Below are 19,497 nucleotides of genomic sequence, written 5' to 3'. Positions count from 1 at the left end.
GATTGATATCCTTGATCATGCAACCCACGCGCCTCCTTTTTCTTTTGTATCTGGTGGAGTAAGTCTTCCAAGAGCAATTCTTAGAGAAACAAAGCCTACTCTGTTTCCCTGTTTCTAGAATTTTCCAACAAGGGTATAAAAAAGCCTCAAACAGCTTACTATTATCCAGCAACCTCAGGTACCTCAGTGGCTGCATGTTATTCCCTTTAGAAGTCTAAGAACTCACTAGCAGAACAAGAATATGGATGCCAAAGTGCAAAACTAGAGCCGGACAAACTAGCTCTGTGCCTGCCACAAAGCCTCTTAATTAGGAATGCAGGTCATTGAACAACTGTATCAGCTTTAGCGGGAATACCTTGACACACGAAGATTCCTTCCACTTACTGAGCAGTTTGTGCCCACTAGTGGCCAGACACAGGCTTTGCTCTAACTAAAACGCCCCCAGAATTACCTGTTGAAAGAGCCATCCATGTGGCCTTCATCGCCTTTGTGAGCTCCATGCTGGCACACAGTTGTCTCCATCTGTTTTGCTTTCTGCATGAATCATGGGCAAAGTTAGCCTGACCGGCGAGCCCCATTTCAAAGCCACCAGCTGGGGGAGAAGTTGAAGCCCAGGGGCAAGACCCACGCTGGGCTCTGGGCATGCTTGAGCTGGTGGGCGAAGCATATGGGCAAAGGCCACATTGTTTAGGATGGGGGCCTTTCAGAGACTCAGCTATTTCTGGAATGACATTCATACTGAGAAATAAGGAAAATGGCGATCTGTGTGATGGTTGTGGGCTGGGAGGTTTGGGCGTGGGAGTCCTGGTCTTGGGGTCATGTGTTTTGAAAACAGTCTAGCGCTATGCAAATGGGAAGTATTAATAACTCTCTGCCTCTGTGATTCACTCTCTCATGGCTTTTCCTCTCTTGGCCTCTCCAAGGTCTCTTCTGACTCTTTTGCAACTGTCCTTCCTTTCACTTACAAAAAACCTGTTCTCTTGACTCAGAACGGTTTTATGAATTGCCCAGAGTGGGACTTGATATGGGGCAGGGTTGGTGCCATGCTGGTAATGAAAGATGCACTTGAACTGTTACATTGAAAAGTGCTTCATACTTTCTGAGTCCTTAACTCACTGGGTTGTAGGCCCTGGGCTAAGAATACAGCTGAGGGGGCTGATGTATTTCCTTCATTGCTCAGCTGCTCCTACAGCAGGAATCTGACCTTGAAATGAGCCTTGATTGTTGTGCAACTCGAGCTTCCCACTATCTGGGGGGGAGCTGGGTCTGGGTGCTGCCACGGCCCATGTCAGAAAGCTGTCAGCAGCTCTTGTACCGGACACTCTCAGAACAGGAGGCCTGCAAAGAACATTTTTTTTGAGACAGAGTCTTGCTCTGTTTCCAGGTTGGAGTGCAGTGGCATGATCTCGGCTCACTGCAATCTCCGCCTCCAAGGTTCAAGTGATTCTCCTGCCCCAGCCTCCCCAATAGCTGGGATTACAGGCACGTGCCACCACACCCAGCTGATTTTTGTATTTTTAGTAGAGACGTGGTTTCATCACATTGGCCAGGATGGTCTCAATCTCCTGACCTCGTGATCTGCCCGCCTCGGCCTCCCAAAGTGCTGGGATTACAGGTGTGAGCCACCACGCCTGGCCAGAGCTTTAGTTTTTAATTCAGTGTTCAGCACCAAGGCTGGATATTAGCTTAAAACTGCCAGTGGGAACTCCACGAATATTTACCAGGCCTCCACTTTGCACCAGGAACTGAGTGTGGCCTGGAGGACAGCAGGTACTCAACATAACCTCTACTATTTATTGCATACAAATTGCAAGTATGGGTGGGGGGTGGGGAAGAGTATCGCCACACTGGGGCTTGTGTTAATCTGTAGTTTAGCCACTTGGGATGTTGGTGTCACACGAGGTTTTATTTAAATAAAACAGATTGGTAATTGACAACATTTTTCCTTGCATTATATTTCTCTGAACTCGAATAATTATTTTCTGTACATCTGACTTGTTTTGCTGTAGCAGAGTGTGGCAAGTAATAGCTTGCATGTCGAATCCAATCTGCTTCTGTAAATAAGATTTTATTGGATATATGGCTATTGGGGGAATGGGCCACACCCACTCATTTACATCTTGTCTGTGGCTATGGCTGATTTTGTGCTACGAAGGCAGAGTTGAGTAGTTGCTAAGAAGACCGTATGACTTGCAAAGCCTAAAGTATTAGGTCTCTGATTCTTTATAGACAGTTTGCTGTCTGTGCAGATATTTTCTCTCTGACTCTGTAGCACCTTTATGCTGGAGAGTAGATATGAATTGATGCCAAAGTTGTATCAAAACACTTTTTGGAGTTCTGGCCGATGTGCTAATAACCTGGCTTGTGTGAACATCGTAGCTCCCATTTTCATACTGCTTGGTGTGACCCAGATAGAAATGCTCCAGAACCTGGCCGCTCAGTAACAGCCTGTAAGTGCTTGTTTACCCTGTTTCCCACATCAGCCTTTTAGGTGGGGTTATTTGCACTATCCTTTAACAGAGCTTCAATAGCAACTCTTTTGTTTGATGATTATGACAACCCAGTAAAATATATTAGTGCCTCAAGTTAGTGAAGCAGAATTCAAGGCCAAAAAAATGTATGTGGCAAGAAATTGGCAACAGAGCCCAGCCCTGCCTGGACTGTCCTAATCAGAGCACGCAAATGCTGGAGAGAGTCAAGCTTTGCACTTGCTCACACGGGACCCCATCCTTGGACAGGATCAAAGCCCTGTCGTTTTCGGAGTGTGTGGTATCTGCTGTCTCTTACTGCCCTGGTTATCTGTCTATTCCAGTTCTGATGAATGGTTCTGACTGGGGAGCAGCATCATCTGAGTTTAGAAATGTCCTCAGGGGCCTGTGGGCTTCCCTTTGAACAACAACGAGAGCTCTTGAATCTTGCTCCAGCCTTTTGGAGCTGGATGGAGGTTGCTTTCTTCTGGGCTGGGCTCTGTTTTTTTTTTTTCTCTCGCCGTCACTGTGTAGCTTTTGATCAATGCTGTTGGAAGATAGGAAAAGCCCCTGTTCTTTTCCTGGTCGTGTGGAAGCCCAGTCCTGCCCAGAATTCCAGTAACCCTTTGAGTTTTAGAATCCTAACTCTTAATAAGTCAATAGACTGCTGCATCTTTTTTGCCTATGTAATCTTTTAAATTGGTTTTCATTATTTAAGTAGTACAAGTATTATAATACATGAAAATATTCTCTACTGAAAGGCCTTCTTGACCAAACTCTTCTTCGTTGCAACAGTAGTTCCTGGGGGAACCCACTGACATCAATTTGACACAACTTTGACTCTTTCTCTACGAATATTTGTATGCCTGTGGATGTCTACATGCAATTATATAGTTTTTTGGTGTTTATTTTCATAACGATGACATGTTGTGTATGCACCTTACTCTTTTCATTGTCTTGAAGATCTTTCAAAGACTCTTCATTTTCTAACTCATGATTTTTTTAACTACTGCAAAATATTTCATTGTAAGGATATACCATAATTTATTTTCCCTCATAGAAATGCTACAATGAATTTCCTTATTTATTTTTCTCTGAGTATATGTTCAATGTTTTTCCAGGATATAGTAGATAAGCACTTGAATATATATATAGTTGTGTCATTATGCTGGAGGTGTTACAATTTTTAAATTACTTTTAATAGCAAAAACTACAATTACTTTTTTATCAACCTAATACATTCTGCCACAAAATGGCTGATCACAAAAGGATTACAATAATAATAATATTATTATTCCTATGAATGGTGTATGCAGGTAGCTATCACTTATTTGTTCTGCTGATATTATCTTTTATTTTGAATTTTGCCTATTTACTGGATGAAAATTGGTATCACCCTCCTCATAGGTTTCACTTGCATTTCCCTGGTTGCTAGTGAGGTTGAGCACCTTTTACAATGTTTATTGGCTGTTCATATTTCTCCTTTGCTAATCATATGGCTCTTAAATTTTATACTTAGCTGTTTTCTCTTTGTTCTCTCTGTAGTTTAATTTTGTTAATGATGTGAACTAGAGATTTAATTTTATGTTTTACCAAATGAATAGCCAACACTATGTATTGTCTGTTGTATTTTGCTTATTATAGTATATGGTATAAATTAAATATACAAGCTGGGCACGGTGGCTCATGCCTGTAATCCCAGCACTTTGGGAGGCCAAGGCGGGCAGATCACCTGAGGTCAGGAGTTCGAGACCAGCCTGGCCAACATGGTGAAACCCCGTCTCTACTAAAAATACAAAAATTAGCAGGGCATGGTGGTGCGCGCCTGTGCTCCCAACTACTCAGGAGGCTGAGGTAGGAGAATCACTAGAACCCAGGAGGCGGAGGTTGCAGTGAGCTGAGATCATGCCATTGCACTCCAGCCTGGGTGACAAAATCGAGATTCCATTAAAAAAATAAAAAAAATTAGCCGGATAATGGTGGCGGGTGCCTGTAGTCCCCGCTACTCTGGAGGCTGAGGTAGGAGAATCGCTTGAATCCAGGGGGTGGAGGCTGCAGTGAGCCAAGAATGCACCACTGCACCCCAGCCTGGGAGACAGAGCGAGACAACGTCTCAAAAAAAAGAAAAAGAAAAAGAAAAAGAAATTAATTAAATATACAATTAATAATTATATACTTTATAATATATAATTATAGAACATATCATAGAACTATGATAGATAATTATATATTTTATAGACTATATATTTTATATGATATTTATATATATTTTTAGACATACGAAGCTTATATTTGTATTATAAAGTTTTAGCAATTCAAAAATATGGTATTAATCATGAAAGAAAAATAAAAGAATGGGACAGAATTAAGACTTTGGAAGCATACATGTAAATTTAGTATATAATACACAACATCATATGTGTGTCTATAAATGAAATACATTTTATTAATGATAATTATGTATTATATAATTATAAGCACTTGAACATGTTCTATAATTATATATTATATAATTATATATCATAGTTCTATAGTATGCTCTATAATTATATATTATATATTTTTATATATTTATTTATTATATAATTATATATTATATAATTATAGATCATAGTTCTATGATATGTTCTATAATTATATATTATAAGGTATTTAATTATTAACTGTATATTTAATTTATACCATATACTATAATAAGCAAAATATACATATATGTTTTAAATCTGGTAGGTGATATCTTGACTCACTGGTTTTATTTGTTTTTCTGACTTTCTTTTTGTTCGTTTTGGTTTTTAGTTGCTGTTGTGTTTACTTCAAAATTTTTCTTATCTGTCATTGTTCATTGAACCAGACATTTTTATTAAAAGCATTTTAATATTTTTTTCTGTCTCATTAGTCTGTGCTTTTATCCATATTAAGTCAATTAATTTTGGACTTATTTCGTTGTTTTTTTTTTCTAGCTTCTTGAGTTGAAAGTTTAGTTCACTCTTTTTAAGGATTTTTCTAGCAAATGCTTAGAAGTGTATACAGTGTCCTCTGAGAACTGCTTTGGCTACAACCCACAGGTGTGCCATGTGGCTCTCAATATAGTTCCTTGCTGAAGAAATTTTTACTTTTCATCTTGATTTTTTTAATCCGAGGAATTATCTGGAGCACTGTTTTTAAATTTCCAAATTTATTTTGGCTAGTTTGTTTTTAATGTCTAATTTTGGTTTGCCTTTAGTTATGTGTTGAGACTATAACATTTCTGCTTTGGTATTTATTGCGATATTCTTTGTTACCTTAGAGTCAGTTTGAAAAGCTGTCCCATGTGTGTTTGAAAATAACTTATGGTTTTGCTGTATAGAAAATTTGTGTCTTTTGCTATATAGACACAAGTTTTCTATACATCTATTAAACCAAATTTGTTAACCCTCTTATATAATCTACATTGTTTCTTATTTTTGGTCTACCTGACATCTATTTTGAGGAAGGAAGCTAAAGTCTTTTACTGTCATTGTGGTTTTAACAATTTCTTCTCATATTTTGATTATGTTTTGGTTTTTACTTTTCCAGGCCATGTTATTATATGCATAAACATTTATTTTCTTCACTCATAGATCATGTAAACCAGAAGTAAATATCAAATAAACCAAATCTTTCCTCTATGAAACAACCGAACAACTCTCTGGTCACTTTCATCCTTTCAACATAAATTCTATTTTTTATTATTAATTTATCTTCTTTCTTTTTTGTTAATATTTGCCTGACGCTTCTTTTCAAAATCTTTTTTGTGTTTGACCGTTGCTTGTGTTAGGTGTATCTATTGTATTAGAATATAGCCACAAGGTCTTTTTTTTCTTTTTTAGACAGAGTCTTTCTCTGTGCCCAGGCTGGAGTGCAGTGGTGTGATCTTGGCTCACTACAACCTCCACCTCCTGAGTTCAGGCGATTCCTTGTCTCAGCCTCCCGAGCAGCTGGGACTACAGGTGCCCACCACCACACCTGGCCAGTTTTTTTGTATTTTTTGTAGAGATGGGGTTTTGGCATGTTGGCCAGGCTGGTCTTGAACTCCTGGCCTCAAGTGTTCCACCCGCCTTAGCTTCCCAAAATGTCTTAATTAAAGATAAAATTCCATATCTTATGAGTGCCTTGAACCCATTCACATAATGTGGTTGATGATATACTTACTATCTTAATGCATCTGTTTTATTTATTGTGCTTATGGTTGAAAACCATCTTCTTCATCTCTGGCTCATCAGAGTCAACCACAGGGCTTGGCTCCAAACAGTAGGTATTTGGCAAATGCTCATTGAATAAAAATGTCCTTGATCCTCTAACTCTGATTTGATTTGAGAAACAACTTATGGCAAACAGCTCAGTTGTAATGGGGTTGGGACTAAAATTCAAGTTACTGTTGAAAGACGTTTCAAGAAGTGTTTCGGTTATATTATTAAATATTAGACACTTTCTGTTTATATAGATTTAACATATAAAGATTTTAAGTTTTCTGTATATGTGAGGTCTCGTAGTAGTTCCTGCTGAAAATGACAGGGGCGCGGGGATAAGGGTCAAGACAGTATCTCAGGACTGGAGAAGGAAAGCTAAGATATTGTCTCTACCAGCCATACTCCTCATGAGCATGCGCATGGAAGGACATTTCCCAGCCAAAGCGAATCCCTTTATTTGTTTTAGTTTCAGATTTGGGTCTCAGATTTCTTTGTAATTCCAGCTGCATCTACCGAAGTGCTAGATAATTTTTTTATTTTAAGCAAATAGTATTATGGGAACATTATCTTTATTGCAAAGTGCTCCTCCAGAAGAGCCGCTATGCTGGATAAAGACCAACATTTAATTAAGGTTATGTAAGAGTGACAGCGGGATGGCTCACAACCCCATTAGCCATTATTTTCTTACTTTAATTGACAAAGAAATTGAAAAAATAAAAGAAGCATATGTTGTGCTTGAATGTGAAGAGTACTAGACTAGAATCAAAGGCCTCTCAGATTTGGCTGTGTCATTTGGACTCAGGAAAACACCTCTGGAATTCTCTTTCAGTGCAAAGGAGCTGGACTAGTTGATCTCTCAGTTTTCTTCCAACTCTAAAATATTTCCAGTCTGTGCCTTGGAAACATCTTATGTGAAACTCTAGTAACAGTTAACCTAATTGGCACCCTTAAAATTCTACCTTGAGCTGCTTACAACTCAAAACAAGTTTATCTTACTCAGTTTTTAATTATAAACCATCCAGATTTCAGAACCGTGAGTACTGGTTGAAGCATTGAGGTATGCTTTTGAAGCCATTACATATGGCAGTTACTGAGCTGAAAGGATTAAATGCTGCAGCTTCCCCAGTTGCTTTTCCTCCATGAGAGCGGTGCCTGCCCCCAGCATTCTGTGGCACTTGGAAGAGAAGACAGAGGCCAAATGCAGCTTTTTACCCTGAGCTTCCCTCTACAGTGTGGAACTCAGGTTGCTTCTTCTTTCCTCCCTGAAATGACATGAATTTGCAGTGGATGGTGAACTGAAGAAATCATAGGAGGCACTGTCTTCTTGCCTGAATTTCAGTTGGAAGCTTGGAGATTTGGGGTTCAACAGAGATAAGGAAGTGTAAGCCTTCATCCCGTCTGGTGGTTTGTGATCACACACCGCTCTGCACTGAGGCTAATGGCCATGATCAGAGTTTACAAAAAAAAAATACAGGTTGCCCAGGCAAATGGATTTCCATACCTATGGAGAGCATACCTTTCTCCATCAGTATTTTCTTCCATTCTTCTAAAAAATTAGTTTGGGCTCTAACAGCCATTCCCATAATCTTTACCTCTCCTTGGGGAATGAAGATAATTTGAACAGTGGTTTTAAACTATTTTTCTTGGAATGCAGAAGTTCCGATAAGCTCTTCAAAGACCCCTGAGGGCAAGAAGAGGGAAGGCAGTAGGCAGGGCTCAGGCCCTCTTTAACACAGACAGATGTACACAAGTAACACATTTGCACCAACACTGGAAGGAAATTCAATATATTTTAAAATGACTTTAACTCCTAGTGGTGGAACTATAGACATTTTTTTACAGCCCTTCCCTAAATGTTCATATGTGTTTCACATATATGTGTGTGTCATGTATTTGTATATGTGTATGTACACACACATATATATAGAAACACATACATATATACGCATATTTGTACATATAGGTATATAAGTATGTAATGTGTACATATCGGTACATACGTGTGTGTATATGTATACATCGGTACATATATATGTATGTGTATATTTATATAATTTTTCCTCCAACAGAAACTGAAATAAAGAATGACTTTTTAGATTGTGAAAGTAAATTGAGTTCTGCTAAGGAAAAAGGGCTTCTTTTTCTGCTGCCTGTGAGGACTGTGCTGTCAGCAGTCACGGCCCCTCAGGCCCTGCACCTCAAGGCAGAGCCCTCCCCCAGCCACGGCCAGCTGTCCTAACCAAGTGTCTCTTTTCCCCAGAATGGCTGCAGTCTGTCCAGGCCACGATGATCCTGTCGATCATCTTCAGCGTTCTGTCTCTGTTCCTGTTCTTCTGCCAACTCTTCACCCTCACCAAGGGGGGCAGGTTTTACATCACTGGAATCTTCCAAATCCTTGCTGGTAAGTTGTGGATGGTAAAGTCCGTGTGGAAACGAGGCCTATCCAAGTCTGTGGAATGATTAGTTTAGTAGAAGGATGTGGCCTCAGAATGGCTGATGTTCATGAGTCTCCCCATTGGATGCTTTCCATAAAAGCGAGTGTGGGTGCTTGTATGTGTGGGTGTGTACGTAGATGTGTCTTAGAACTTGGGACTTAGAACTCTCTTCTTCTCCCTGGAATGAGATGCATATGAAAGAGAACTTAGAGGATCTGGAAGGAAGGTCCCCACCCAAGCCAGGCGTATCACCAAGAATGAAATGGCAATCTGGACACATAATCAGAGGTGAATACTGAGGCTATCCATAGTGCAAAGGTCAGGCTTGAGAGCTGTTTCCTATAGATTACATTATGCCTCCGGAAAATGGCCCCGATGTGCTAAGAACAGGCAAAGTTGTTATCAGGTATGTGTCTTCTACCAGCAGGTAGTGATGAAGTCACACTGACATTCTCACCTTCCTTGTTTCCAGTTTCTAGATTCCACTGGGCTTTGATTGACTGTTGTCATCCTCTGATATCTTCATTTTGGTGCTCCTGTGTCACATATTGTCATTTCCAAACATGGGGCCATGACGACACATGAAAACACATAAGAAGTCTCCTTAATCTCCTCCCCAAACTGTCTTCAAGTTCCCTCATTAAATACATTTTAAATATGCACAGTGTGCAGAGACCTAGAAACTTCTATTACATAGGGTGACATCTTCCAACTTTTTTCTGGATTATGCCTAGCATCTTGCTTCATTAGCTCTTATATGTCTTTCTGTTGACTTACTGTTGATGGAGCCAGCAGGGCATTGGACAGAAGTAAGAGCCAGATGTAGTGGTGGATTTCGTGGTCCAAATTCATAGATCACAAACTTCATATGTACCAGAGTATGTCTAGGTCCTGTGAGATGTTCTCAATTCTGACCCTCTGAGAGCGCAAAGGATGTAACATCTCTTCTCTGAGTTGGTTGTCAGAATGCCTGTAGTACCATTTCCCCACCCTGTGCTCAGGAGCAGTCGTTGGAAGGTTGAAAGCAGCCCATGTGTCTTCAATGGATATAATGCCTTAAATAGGGTTGTATGGGAAGACACAGCCTGAGGTTAGATGTTGGTGACCTTGTCTAGAAGCCAGAGAGTTCCCCTTTCCTGAAAGAAGGAAGTAAATGATTAACCACTTCTCATTAAAGACTTAAATACAACATTTCAATACTCACGGTTTTGAGATTTCAAAACCAGACAGTGCTTTGCTACTTACCCATGTCTTATGACACCAAGCCAAGCTCCTGGATGGTTGCCGGCTCTGTTAAATGACTAATTATGCAAGGAGATATCATTTCTAGGTACGTTAAAGTGAAGAGTTATCTTTACTTACTCAATTTTCAGTTGTAATAAAGACAACTGTAACATATTCTGGTTTTTTTTTTTTTTTTTTTTTTTTGCTTACTTGTTTTAATTTGATATCAAATCAAATAATGATCATATCCTTTGCATCAGTGGATATGCCCTCAAGATAATATGGATTTAGAACCAGAAGTTTCATAATGTATTTATATTGAAATGTTAGTTTCATAAGCGATGATTGGGTTTTCATGCTCATGTGTGAGAGATGTGCCTCCCTCAAACCTTGTTATGATGTTGGCACATTACCCGTCTGAGGTGAAAAAAATCACATTTTATTTGTACAGGCTCATTATTCTACTGATGAATAATTTGAGCCCACCAGAGGCTAAATGAATGCCCAAGGTCACCCAGTTCATGACAGGGATGAGTGGGTGTTACGCTGAATATAGTGAGGTACTTCTCCTTATATTTTAAAGACAGAATCCACCAAAAAATTTAAAGAACACAAAATCCAAGGCAGAAGCTCTGGCTTTTATATTATCTTTTATTGGAACTGATTTACAGTGGAAGGTAAATGCAAATTTGCATCATGTATTGTTCTGAAGTTCCAAACATCTGTGATGAATACAAGCCTGTAGCATAAGACCCAGTCACACTGAAAATATGGAGCCAAGAAGAAGCAAGCTGCTGTTGAACGGGCTCCTTGGGTTAGCTAGTACCTTCATCTTCATTCATCCTGCTGAACTGTTTCGGCTTTAAGTCCTTTAGCAATGTCTTTCTAGCAACATCATTACATCATTTTAGGCCAAAACTCAAAGTACAGAGATAAGAACACTTAGGTCACTCATGTAACTGCACTGTGTGTTAAAAGTATTTCAGTTCAGCCAAACACTCTTCTAGGTATTGCAATTTAAGTACGTTTACTAATCCACTCTTGCTTCACTATCTTCATTCTCCTCCCAAGTCAATACAAGATGTTTAGAACTGTGCTGGAAGTGCAGAATTCCGAATATAAAAGCACGTGACTTTGTCCTCTTTATCCCCTTTACATTTAGCTGCTTACCTCTCATGAGACTGAATTTTCAGTTATCTGTTGGTCCACATTTGAATAGGAAGTTATCTTGAATTTGAAATGCTGAGCTGTAATAGCAGTTGTATTTTGTAAGTCTGGAGAGTGTCCTGTCCTCCGTTGTTAATCTCAGTCAATGTCATCTGAGAGTTGGTCTCCAGGGAACCTCAGATCTCTAGGATGTTGCACTGGAAATGGTTGCAGGGTCTTTCCACTAATGCTGAGAACTGAAAGAGTTAAGAACTCTACTTGGAAATTTCCTGGTTCTCTTATCGTGTGACAGTTCTAAGTCAATTTTGTCATGTGGTTTTCCGACTCACAGACTAGTAAGAAGTTAGTAATTAAAGAGCTAATTAGAGTAGGGTTGTTGGAGATGAGAAACCCAGGTTTTGGGAAAACCTGGGAAGTGACAACTTAACGTCAAGGAAGTAGTTAGAAAAGCTAAAACTGACAAACAGAAGGAAAGAAAAGAAAGAAGGGAAAGAAAGGAAGAAAGAGAGGGAGGACAGAAGGAAGAAGAAAGTAGCTCCACACTCATGGGATGTAAAATCTACGAGCGTGCATGCCCGGCAAATGCCTGTCCAATGCACTGGAGCATATTAAGTGGAAACCACTAGAATCTCTGTGTAGTCTCCGGAAGTGGCTGTTATGGGCTGCATTATCTCTGCACAGCTTCCTCTTGGTGGACCCAGCTGTGATCTTTATGGATGGCACACATGAGCTTTCAGGAAAAGCACATGAAAGACGTTAGGGCTCTTGGAGCTGACTGTAGGTTTGGGAGTTGTCCTGTCTCCTTGCTCTAGATTACAGCTCTGTGTGTCGTGTGGGGTCTCCATGGTTTGCCAAATCATCTCTTCCTTACTTAACCACCAGGCTCACAGTTAGGAACTATCTCTTCTTGATTGCATTAGGTTGGCTGCTTCTTAATGCATATCAAAAGCCTCCTTCCTTTAGTTCAGTGCTTTCAACCTGAGCAGTGCATCAGAATCACCTGAGGTTCTTTTTTAATTAAAAAAGTGACAGTGGGCTGGGCGCAGTGGCTCACGCCTGTAATCCCAGCACTTTGGCAGGCTGAGGTGGGCAGATTGCTTGAGGTCAGGCGTTCAAGACCAGCCTGGCCAACATGGTGAAATCCTGTCTCTACTAAAAATTTTTTTAAAAACCCGGTGTAGTGTTGTGCACCTGTATTCCCAGCTACTTGGGAAACTGAAGCAGAGGAGAATCACTTGAACCCAGGAGGTGGAGGTTGCAGTGAGCCAAGATTGTGCCACTGCACTCCAGCCTGGGTGACAGAGTGAGACTGTCTCAAAAAAAAAAAAAAAAAAAAGACAGTATTCAGGCCTCATCTCTGGAGACTCATTAATAGTTCTGGGATGGATCCACTGCCTAGGTGACTCTGACATGCATTTAGGGTTGGGAACCACTGACATAGCCAGTAAACTGTCCCTAATCCCACTGTAAGGTTTTCTAGGATATTTCCCCAGAAATAGCTAAACCAACTTCTTAGAGAAGGAACATCCTGATCCTGTGTCTGGACTTTGGAGTCATTCTTATTTTCAGAACCTATAGCCATCTATTCCTAGACAGTAGCTATCTGTGTCTTAGCTCTGTCGGGTTGGGTCACACTAGACTGGAAAACATCTAGAAATTAACCTAGACACAGACCTAAAAGGAAGATTTGCACGTTTTGATTTATTTCACTGCTTATACCCAGCATCAAGCTCCATGTGGGGCACATAGAGGAGCCTGAATAAAACTATTGGTTGGATGATTAGATAATTGTGTTTTCTTGGCAGAATCAAACTCAAGTCAAATGTGTAGTTAGTGGGATTAAGAACAGAAAGAGTAGAGGGGACTCCTGAGTGAGTTTCACTTTCTCTTTTTGTTATTGTTGTTCATTTGTTTTGTTAATAGAAAGATCAATATAGCTATAGAGCATTTAGAATAAAAGGATTTGGGCCAGATGTGGTGGCTAATGCCTGTAATCCCAACACTGTGGAAGACTGAGGCGAGAGGATTGCTTGAAGCCAGGAGTTCGAGACCAGCCTGGGCAACAAAGCGTGATGCCTTCTCTACAAAAAATGATTTAAAAATTAGCCGGGTGCCTTGGAGCACGCCTGTGGTCCCAGCTATTCAGGAGGCTGAGGGAGGAGGATTGCTTGAATCTGGGAGGTCAAGACTACAGTAAACTGTGATCAGGCCTCTGTGCTTGCTCCAGCCTGGGTGACAGAGTGAGACCCTGCCTCTCTAAGAAAAAAAAAAAGAACTTGGTGGGGGGAATTAATAAAAGTTCAGTGCCATCCTGTTCACAGTGATTCAAAGATGGCTTATGTAGAATACCACATTTAGACATTTTTATTAGGGGTAAATGATTATGGATGTCTCATTGGCCATGCCCAGATCGGAGTCAATGCTATGGGTGACTTTGTAGGCAGCAATGGTCACTTGATACCGAAAATGAAAAAGGAGTGGGCTTCAATCACAGAAACACAGAGAAGCTTCTTGCTTTCAGAGGAACAGGCCTCATAGCCCCTTCCTGCCCTAGCTTATTGCCCTGAGGATGAAGCGGGAGGGAGACAGAGGCACCCACTCATCAACCCAACATCATAGCTGCACCTTCCAGTGACCACCCCGGTGGTCTCACTGACATCCCTTTCCAACCAACTTCTCTCTGGCTTCTGCCCCAGGCTCTCAAATGAAAGTGCTTTTGCTGAGGTTACCAAAGTACACTTTGAAGTCTTTAATTTGTTGGATCACTCTGCTCCTTTCAATACTGTTAGCTACTCACTCTTTGAAGCTTTATTCCCCTGGCTTCTGAGACATCACCGTGTTCCCACTTGCCTGAGTGAACACATCAGGCGGTCGTGCTGGCCTCTCTTCTATCCCTCGCCCCACAGTCAGCCTTCTACTGAGTCCTGTGTTTGGTCAGCCTCCTCCGTAGGCATTACACCCATTTCTTTTGTCTTGACTCACTAACCCCAGTGCAGCTATGCAAAGGCCTCCTCATGCGCCTACCAGCTGCCTGCCTTGTCCCTGCCCGTGAATCCATTTTCTGCACTGTGGCCAGAGTGTTCATTCTGAAACATGCATCTGATCATGTTTCTCCTCTGCTGAAGCTTCCTCAGAGGCTTCTCATCACAACTTCCTTAACATGTCATGTAAGGTCCTCTCTTTCCTGACCCCTAGTGAGCTATCAGCCTATTATATGAGAGTCCGTGTGGCTTCTCCAGTTCCCCAGTATGGACTCAGTGCCCGTCTATGCTCTTGGGGCATCTGGTGCATTTCCTTCCTTCCCTTGAAATTCCATCGGATAATCTCGAAATTATATGCAAATGTCTGTCTTCTAGACACACAGTCCTTAAGGTAGGAGCCATGTCTCACTTACCTTGGTGCATCTAGAACAGCAGCTAGAAGAGTGCCCGCATGCAGTAGGCACTCATTAAATGTTCACTGAACCAAAGGGAGTGGAGATGATAAGGATGTACTGGGAATTCCCTCAGCTGCTTCCTTTGACCTTGGCCCCTTGGGTGCTCCCTTCCAAAAGCTCTGGGCTCTAATCATTCACATGGGGTCGCAGTCACTGTTAAAGGAGCTTAAGACTTTCTCTTCAAAAGGGCTTTAGGGAGAACTTGCAGGAAGTTGTTGCAGACCTAGCCATCCTGAGACAGGGAGAAACTCTTGTAAGTTGAATGCCCAGCGCACATTTGTGTTGTCTGGACAGGGTCAGTGTCCTTCTGCTTAAAGCCGACCTATGCTCCCAGACTCAGGTCACTCCCAGGGAGTCCCGGTCATTGCCAAAGAGCAGAACATCTGCCTGTGCCTCAGGGCCTCACTTACCCTTGCCACGGGGACCTGGTGATGCATCTCCACCTACTGGTTGCTGAGAAAGTGAATGACAATCCACTTATTAGGAGGACTATTTGGCTTTTGGAGATGACCACTGGATGACATTAACTGCGTTGGGTTGCAGACAGCAGGAACCCAGCCAAAGAATCATTCTTCTCTCTTTCAGTGTACATCTATTGCTTTACATGCAGACAATCTTGTAATAATATATTCTCTAAAACATCAGTCTCCTGACAACAATCATATAAAGTGTGTATCCTCTCTTTGGCTTTGTAGGTATCTGAGTTTACTGCTTATCACAGTTCAGCTTAGAGTCATTCACTGCTGAGATTCTACTAAGATGAGAGTCATACACATTAAGCTGTGTAGTCACTGCACTTCTGTATATTGCCTCTTTCTGTCCCTCTTGTTCAAGGATGGAATCTGATATTTCCTCTTAGCCAGTGAAATCGGGGAGTAGCTGGTCCACTCAGCTCCCGAGGCATTTCTCATGCCAGATCTGGTTAGACAGCCCATTTGGGAACCCTGCCTGCACGATGTTAAGTGTTGTCCTGCCCTGCTAGCACTCTGTTAACACCTTGCTCTCTGCCAAGATCATACTTCCTTTTTTATAGCCCTGCCCTCATTAGATAAATCAGACAGAGCCCAAGAGGCAACTTCAGTATTTCTTTCTTTTTTTTTTTTTTGAGACGGAGTCTTGCTCTGTCGCCCAGGCTGGAGTGCAGTGGTATGATCTCCACTCACTGCAACCTCCGCTTCCTGGGTTCACACCATTCTCCTGCCTCATCCTCTCGAGTAGCTGGGACTACAGGCCCCCGACACCACGCCCGGCTAATTTTTGTAGTTTTAGTAGAGATGAGGTTTCACCATGTTGGCCAGGATGGTCTCGATCTCCTGACCTCGTAATCCACCCGCCTCGTCTTTCCAAAGTGCTGGGATTACAGGCGTGAGCCACCGTGCCTGGCCAACTTCAGTATTTCTTAAAGACAAGAGTTAGTGCTTTGGAGAGACAAGCCATGGAACAGTGGGACAAGATAATTAAGGATCCTGGACCTCAAGGCAAATAAAGTGTGTCCCCAGCAGATCAAAACTGCTGTTTTCCTCAATCAACAACTAACCAGCCATGATTTCGCTCCTGACATGGCCATCTTTGCCGTTTTCTGAACTTCCTGTAGGTGGCAGGTCCTGGATGCTGTCCCATCTTGGTTCCAAGACTATTGTATGGCTCTCTTGACCGGGTCCAATCAAGCGGGAGTTTTCTCCTCTGAGTTGCAGGAGGACAGGCTTAACAGGGGGGTTCATGTGGCGTATTCCCACTTCTGTACTGTCCTCAAACAAAGTTGCAGTGTCCAGTAAAACAGCAGCCCAAATAGCAGTGAGGTTAGATGTAGGTGGCCGGGGGGGCGGGTGCATTGGGAGCTCTGGAACTGCATGAATCCCACACGGCATACTGGATTTATAATAGAGTCACTCAGAGCTTCTCAAAGACCCTGTTTTCAGGGAGGAAACAGACCAGGCTTTGTGCAGCTCCAGGCTGGGGTGCTGACATCACTGGACCCCTCCTCGTGGGGGAGCGCTGACTGTCACGTGGGCTGGGGCCATCAGTTTGAGCATGGCTGCTCCACAGGGCCCAAGGTGGAGGTCTTTCTTCTCTTTTCCACACCGAAGGGCTGCAGTGGTGGGCCAGGGAAGGTCGCTTGACCCGCCTGCGTATCCAATGCCCTTTAGCCTTCCTTGGGCTTCAGATGCAACCTTGGGGCACCCAGGGAAATGGAGCTTGCCTTTGATCATTTTCGCCCTCCACAGCGTGGTTTCCCACTCGTACTATGTGCTGCGTCCTCATTTCTTCCTCACTTTCTTTTTTCCCCTCCACACGTTTCTTTGTCTGTTTGGCAGTGTCCATAGTCATTGCTTGCTTCACCTGGTACGTGGCAACTCTGCTAGGGGGACTATGGGCCCCTGTGGTCTGCATGGAGCTTAATCCTTTTACCATGGCGTGACTCCAATAATGGTAAAATGTCACTTCACTTCCACTGGCTTCAGGTAATGCCACTACTCATTTGTAGAGTGGCACATAGATTTCCAGGGGCTTCCATACCCAACCACCCTTGCAAAGATACAGGTAGGTTTTTCCTGCAGCCTGAATGCCTGCTGGCCATGTAGTGTGGCCTGGGAACTGGTGATAGTTAAAGAAAGAGAAATAGGGCAGAAAAGGTAAATAAAACCCTCAGAGATTAAGGCCTGGATGGCCGAGATTGGAAGTAGAGAGCAAGTCATTTTCCTTGTTTCCACATTTTCGAGCTACCTCCTTTCAATTCTGGACCTGGAAGTAGATTTCTTTCCAGAGGTAGAAATGTTCTTCCTATGCAGTGTTTGTCAGCATCTGGTGTGGCGGAGACGGGGCCACTCTACCATGGACTCTCCCTCACCCAGCTTGTCCCTCTCCTCCACCAGGTCTGTGTGTGATGAGTGCTGCGGCCATCTACACGGTGAGGCACCCGGAATGGCATCTCAACTCGGATTACTCCTACGGCTTTGCCTACATCCTGGCCTGGGTGGCCTTCCCCCTGGCCCTTCTCAGCGGTGTCATCTACGTGATCTTGCGGAAACGCGAATGAGGCGCCCAGATGGTCTGTCTGAGGCTCTGAGCGTACACAGGGAAGGGAGGAAGGGAAACCAGAAACCAGAAAAAAAAAAAAAAGAGCTAGCGGAAAATCCCAAACTCAAACCAAACCAAACAGAAAGCAGTGGAGGTGGGGGTTGCTGTTGATTGAGATGTATATAATATCTCCGGTTTATAAAACCTATTTATAACACTTTTTACATATATGTACATAGTATTGTTTGCTTTTTATGTTGACCATCAGCCTCGTGTTGAACCTTAAAGAAGTAGCTAAGGAACTTTACATCCTAACAGTATAATCCAGCTCAGTATTTTTGTTTTGTTTTTTGTTTGTTTGTTTTGTTTTACCCAGAAATAAAATAACTCCATCTTGCCCCTTCCCTTTCATCTGAAAGAAGATACCTCCCCCTCAGTCCACCTCATTTAGAAAACCAAAGTGTGGGTAGAAACCCCAAATGTCCAAAAGCCCTTTTCTGGTGGGTGACCCAGTGCATCCAACAGAAATAGCCGCTGCCTGAACCTCTGTGTGAAGCTTTACGCGCACACGGACAAAATGCCCAAACTGGAGCCCTCGCAAAAACACGGCTTGTGGCTTTGGCATACTTGCCCTTACAGGTGGAGTATCTCGGTCACACATCTAAATGAGACATCAGTGACAACAAATCTTTGAAATGGTGCTATGGATTTACCATTCCTTATTATCACTAATCATCTAAATGACTCACTGGAAATCCAATTAACGATTTTACAACATAAGATAGAATGGAGACCTGAATAATTATGTGTAATATAAATGGTTTATAACTGCTTTTGTACCTAGCTAGGCTGCTATTATTACTATAATGAGTAAATCATAAAGCCTTCATCACTCCCACATTTTTCTTACGGTCAGAGCATCAGAACAAGTGTCTAGACTCCTTGGGACCGTGAGTTCCCAGAGCTTGGCTGGGTCTAGGCTGTTCTGTGCCTCCAAGGACTGTCTGGCGATGACTTGTATTGGCCACCAACTGTAGATGTATATATGGTGCCCTTCTGATGCTAAGACTCCAGACCTTTTGATTTTGCTTTGCATTTTCTGATTTTATACCAACTGTGTGGACTAAGATGCATTAAAATAAACATCAGAGTAACTCACTGGTCTCTCTTGAGTTTTTGTGGGGACTTGGGTGTGGGTACAAGGTGCCTGTTGGAGCAGGATGAAGAGCTTCAGTGGAAAGCAAAGTTGCACTGGAGATTTGGGTTATAGGATGGTGCTAAGGCACCAATATCATAGCTGTTTTACAAACTACTATGAGCACATGGTGCCTTCATGATGTCTGTGCAAACGTCTGCTAATTGGAGACAGTTGGGAATTGTAGCTGAAATGGAAGCTATAAATGGACTGGAAAGAACTTGAGTATTCATTTAGTTCAACCCTCTCTGGTGCTCTGTTGTCTGATGACCCACATGGAAAACATGGAGGCATGTCATGAGCTGCCGTGATATACCGGGAATGTTGGCATAAGCATCTCAGATCC

At 42.3% G+C, this 19,497-nt stretch overlaps 1 protein-coding gene and 1 non-coding gene across 4 annotated transcripts in view; both read left to right on the top strand.

The window, feature by feature from the left end:
* The window catches only part of PMP22 (peripheral myelin protein 22), a 35,314-nt gene extending 16,200 nt beyond the window's left edge, over positions 1-19,114 (top strand). For all 3 annotated transcript variants that reach the window (XM_008010435.3, XM_037987298.2, XM_008010433.3), the window contains 2 exons: positions 8,937-9,077; positions 17,812-19,114. In XM_008010435.3, coding sequence (XP_008008626.1) covers positions 8,937-9,077; positions 17,812-17,975 — 305 coding nt within the window. In that variant the 3' untranslated portion in view covers positions 17,976-19,114. The remainder of the gene's footprint in view (positions 1-8,936; positions 9,078-17,811) is intronic.
* On the top strand, positions 10,659-10,758 carry LOC119620383 (small nucleolar RNA U13). The gene has a single exon (XR_012089001.1). It is a non-coding gene; the product is annotated as a small nucleolar RNA U13 (small nucleolar RNA).
* Positions 19,115-19,497: the final 383 nt, after the last annotated feature.

This window comes from Chlorocebus sabaeus, chromosome 16 (genome assembly GCF_047675955.1).
Source record: "Chlorocebus sabaeus isolate Y175 chromosome 16, mChlSab1.0.hap1, whole genome shotgun sequence".
Classification (NCBI taxonomy): domain Eukaryota; kingdom Metazoa; phylum Chordata; class Mammalia; order Primates; family Cercopithecidae; genus Chlorocebus; species Chlorocebus sabaeus.
This window is presented reverse-complemented; position numbering and strand designations above follow the sequence as displayed.